The 4,849-nt window shown below is 46.9% G+C and overlaps 1 protein-coding gene across 1 annotated transcript in view; it reads left to right on the forward strand.

The window, feature by feature from the left end:
- Positions 1 to 4,443, forward strand: part of USP39 (ubiquitin specific peptidase 39) — a 36,877-nt gene extending 32,434 nt beyond the window's left edge. Inside the window, exons 11-13 of the mRNA XM_010862194.1 lie at positions 1,041 to 1,176; positions 2,915 to 3,001; positions 3,960 to 4,443. Coding sequence (XP_010860496.1) covers positions 1,041 to 1,176; positions 2,915 to 3,001; positions 3,960 to 4,007 — 271 coding nt within the window. The 3' untranslated portion in view covers positions 4,008 to 4,443. The remainder of the gene's footprint in view (positions 1 to 1,040; positions 1,177 to 2,914; positions 3,002 to 3,959) is intronic.
- The last annotated feature ends 406 nt before the right edge of the window (positions 4,444 to 4,849 follow it).

The following is a 4,849-nucleotide window of genomic DNA, read 5'->3' on the forward strand; positions in this document are numbered from 1 at the left end:
CAGGATTGTAGTTCCCCGACCAGGGATTGAACCAGGGCCCTCAGCAGTGAAATCATGGAGTCCGTCCACAAGACCACCAGGCATGACTCCCCTAGGCATGCTTTTATTTTTTTATTTTTAAAATTTTAATTAAAAATATTATTTATTTGGCTGTGCAGGGTCTTAGTTGCAGCATGCAGAATCTTTCAGTTGCAGGACCTTTAGCAGCAGCATGCAAACTCTTAGTTGTGGCATGTGGGATCTAGTTCCCTGACCAGGGGTTGAACCCGGGCCGCCTGCATTGGGAGTGCAGAGTCTTAGCCACTGGACCACCAGGAATGTCTTTTAATTAATTAATTAATTTATGGTTGCATTGGGTCTTTATTCCTGCATATGGGCTTTCTCTAGTTGCAGTAAGAGGGGGGCTACTCTTTAGTTGCAGTGGGCTGGCTTCTCACTTTCGTAGTTCTCTTGCATAGAACAGGCTCTAGGGCACCTGGCTTCAGTAGTTGAGGCCTGTGGGCTCAATAGTTGTGGCACACAGGCTTAGTTGCTTCGTGGCTTGTGGGATTTTCCCAGACCAGGGATTGAACCTGTGTCTCCTGCATTGACAGGCAGGTTCTTTCCCACTGAGCCACCAGGGAAGCCCTCAGTTCAGTTCAGTTCAGTCGCTCAGTCGTGTCCAACTCTTTGTGACCCCATGAATCACAGCACGCCAGGCCTCCCTGTCCATCACCAACTCCCGGAGTTCACTCGGACTCACGTCCATTGAGTCAGTGATGCCATCCAGCCATCTCATCCTCTGTCGTCCCCTTCTCCTCCTAGGCATGCTTTTAAAATACGCTTTTCCCGTAGAGCCAGTCTTCCTAGTTTGACCCATTTTTGTAGCAAACTGTGAATTTCCACAAACCTGGGCTCCGTAGCTATTCAAGCCCACCTAGATCCAAGTTCCTGAAATAGGGTTCCACAGCTTCGTGGTCCATTTAGGGAGGACAGTTAACCTCTACAGGGCTAACCTCATAGGCTTTGTCTGATCTTCACTTTATTTTCATCATCCTCAGAAATGTGGACCTGAGAGAGTATTTGTCTGAAGAAGTGCAGGCAGTGCACAAGAATACCACCTACGACCTCATCGCCAACATTGTACACGACGGCAAACCCTCCGAGGGCTCCTACCGGATCCACGTGCTCCACCATGTGAGTAGGGCTGACTTCTCACTGTGCAGAGTGGCAGAAGCCGGTGGTGTTCCCTTGGCCTTTTGGAAGGCAGCTCCTTTCAGTTTGCTCTTTCTTGTCCTTGACTTTGGGATTCTGTGAGAAACAGAGTTGTCAGTGACCAGTTTAAGGCAGCTGTTCTCAATTTTGGCTACATGTGGGACTTCCCTGGGGGCAGGTTTTAGACTGCTGAAGCCTGGACCATCCCAGACCAGTTACATGAAAACAGTGTGATTTGTGCCTGTTGATTTTCCACTGGGGCAAAGGCCAGAGATGCTGCTGAATGTCTTCCAATGCACAGGCAGCCCCCACCGCAAAGAGTTTTCCGGTCCAAAATGTTGGAGTTAAGACTTGATTAGATTATCTGGAGGTGAGAACCAGGCGTCTTGATGGTCTTAAAATTCTCAGGTTTCCAGTGTGTAGCCAAGATTGAGAAGCGCTGTCCTAGACTAGCACCTGCCACCTAAAGTGCCTTGGATTCACAGCATTGACATCACATGAGAACTCGTTAGAAATTGTAGAATCTCAGACCCCTCGCATACCTCCTGAATCACAGTCTACTGGTTTAACAAGGCCGTCTGAAGGGTATGAAATTAAAGTTTACAAAGCACTGGTAGAGAGGTTCACTTTCAGCTAAAACTAATTTTGTGAATTTGCTGAAAATGGGGGAAACATGTGCTTAGAATGTATTTGGTATGATACAGATTACTGGCACAAATTGTTCTAACTTGATGAGTCTTCTGAGAATCTGGGTTTAATGATAACCAGCTTCTATCTGCCAAGCACTTGGCCGTGTGCTAGATAGTATGCCACATACTTCATGTATGTTCATCTTGTTTATATCCCTAAACACACTTCCAGGACAGGTGTTCATACCATCTTTTTACAAGTGAGGAACCTAGCTTAGAGTTGGAGTAACTGATCTGAAGTTAGAAGAGTTGGCATTGGAACCTGAATACTCGGTTTTACTGTGTTCTTATTAACCAGTCCTCACACCAGGAATAGGGGTTTTCATTATGGGATCCTGAGCTTTTGTTGTGTATCCTATTTGAACTACTGGAATATCCAGAATAACCGGAATATATTTGTCTTTGGCATTTCTTGAAAGTTTGGATGGATGAGGCAGGTGAGCTTCCAGAAGTATCTCTGCCATAATCCAGAAACTTCTTTTCCTCTTTGTTTATAGAAGAATGAAGTGAGGTAGATGTTGTTATATTTGCAGCACTGCTTCTTAGGCCAAAGGAAACAGGTTAGTATGAGGGACAGTGTCCACCAAGGAGTCTTTTTCTGTCCAGCTCTTGCCGTGTCCTCTGGGGCGGGGGTGGGAATGTCCATTTTTGGTTAATGCTGCACCTTCTAAGTGAATGTGTTGATCTGTCACTTCAGAGCAGCAAGGGGACATCTCAGGTGAGGAGTAGGGGCTTCCTCTTCTTTCTCTGTGTTGTCCTCCTAGTCTCTTCCTAAAAGACGAACAGTGTTTGAGACTCCACTGTGCTTTAAGGAGTCCTCAGCAGGACTTGTTTGTCAAGATCAGCACCCTAAAAGCTCTTGACGTTGAATGATGCCCAGCAGAGGCCTTGTACTTTCTTTCTTAGAACTCTTGCTGGGTGATGGTCTAGTGACTATTCTGACTTTTCTAGCTTTTGGCTGCATCTCTTTCCCTCTAAAACTCTATTGGTTTCTGGGAGCAAACTGACCTAGCCCTTCATACTCCTTGCAGGGGACAGGCAAATGGTATGAATTACAGGACCTCCAGGTGACCGACATCCTTCCCCAGATGATCACACTGTCAGAGGCTTACATTCAGGTGGGTTGGCTTCACTCGATGAGCGTGGAGGTGATGGGGTGTGGGGGCTGGTGAGAGAAGTGTTGTGGGTGAAGGCAGGGAGTGGGACTGAGTTAGCTTGGGTGCCTTTCGACATGCAGTGGGGAAAGAGGTGGGGCCAGGAGTGATCTTCAGTGAAGAGAAGGACAGGAAAGCATGGACGAGTTATGAGTGAGCAAGGAGGTTCTCTGTGTGCGGTCAGCCAGGTCAGGTTTGCAAGTGTGTGGTCTGATTTCAAGGAGGAAGAGCTCAGAATCATCTGGAGTCATCTCTGAAGCTCTCCCCAGTTCCCTAGGCAAAGTCAGCATTCTTTGTGACCCCACAGCATTGTCCCATGTCTATGGAGCAGCAGCTGCATGTTTTAACTGTCCTCTCCACTGTGTTGGGAGTTCAAGGAGCTGAGGGGCTCTTATCTTCTCTTTCTTCTTTTTTAAAAAAATTTTTACTTTTTGGCCACACTGTGCAGCATATGGGATCTTATTTCCCCAACCAGGCATCAAACCCATGCCCTCTGCAGTGGAAGCACAGAGTCTTAACCACTGGACCTCCAAGGAAGTCCCCCTGTCTTCTCTTTCTAACTGTCCTAGTCTCTGCAGAGAAGGAAGACAGGCTAAGAGAAGGCCACAGCTTTATAAAAAAGGAGAGAGATAGTGCTTGTTCCAAGAAGAACTCTTTCCTTGGTGACTGTTTGAAGTTGCAGGCCTGACTGTTAGTCCTTTTTCAGAAAAGGAGTTTGGAATGGGAAGAGAAGGATGGGTAGAAAAGTGAAAATTAAATGAAAGGGAATTTTCTGAAAGATTTTGAGTTAGTTTTAGGGGACTTAGCAAATACGCAGTTGGGGTGATAGTTTGCTCATTTCCTAGCACAGATTTAGGTGCATGATAAATATTTGTGGATGGAACACAGGCTCCTAAGTATCCATTGTATTCATTTCTTACAGATTTGGAAGAGGCGAGATAATGATGAAACCAACCAGCAGGGGGCATGAAGGAGGCGTTTAGAACTTCGCTCCCGGGGCTTTGGCCGACGTTGTTGTGAGCATAAGTGGATGGCACAAGCCCCTGAGCCAGCGCTGTGTTCTGGTTCTCACCAGAGCATCAGTGGTCCATCTGCCTCGGATGGCTCCATGCTGTCACTCAGCTGGTCTTTGATCATTTACAGTAGATTGGTGCCCCTTTCTCCTCCCTGGCTAGCTCCCTTCTAGCAGGCCAGAACTCTTTTACAGATGAATGTAATTTATTTCCGAATAGCCAGGAATACTAAAGGACTAGATGGGTTTCTTTGAAGCATCAAAGCCTCAGGATTATAGGATTTAGAGCTTGAAGCCAGTAACACCCTTCTTCCATCATAGGTAGTTTTCCTGTGGTTCTCTTCATTTCTTGATATGTATTTGGGGATGGATTAAATGTTTCCCTGTTTTTAAACCAGCCTCTTGTTTCATATCATTCCCTTGGGCTTCTGCCTAAGGGGGGTTTAAAAAGAAAGTCCTCACGAACTGTCTCCCCTATGATCTTTCATCTGGTGGACATCACGCTTGTCTCTTCCTGTCAGCCTGTGCGTGGTGTGTCAGTTAGGGTGCATCCATCCTCTGAGTAAGACAGAATCTGACAAAGAGATAAATCACTATCAGTCTTAGCTGGAACTCTGGAAGTGGGCACTTTCAGCCTGCAGTGCAGGGCTCCGTGAGGAATGACAGGGAAGCAGGCAGGAAGAGTGTCTGACCGCAGGACAGCTCTGAGAACGTCTCAGCCAGGCCAGCGGGGAGCTCGGAGCACAGAAACATCAAGCAGAAGTGGTTTTCAGCCAGACTTACTCAGGGAGGAAGTGTGG

This window comes from Bison bison, unplaced genomic scaffold (assembly GCF_000754665.1).
Source record: "Bison bison bison isolate TAMUID 2011002044 unplaced genomic scaffold, Bison_UMD1.0 scf7180017864480, whole genome shotgun sequence".
Taxonomy (NCBI): domain Eukaryota; kingdom Metazoa; phylum Chordata; class Mammalia; order Artiodactyla; family Bovidae; genus Bison; species Bison bison.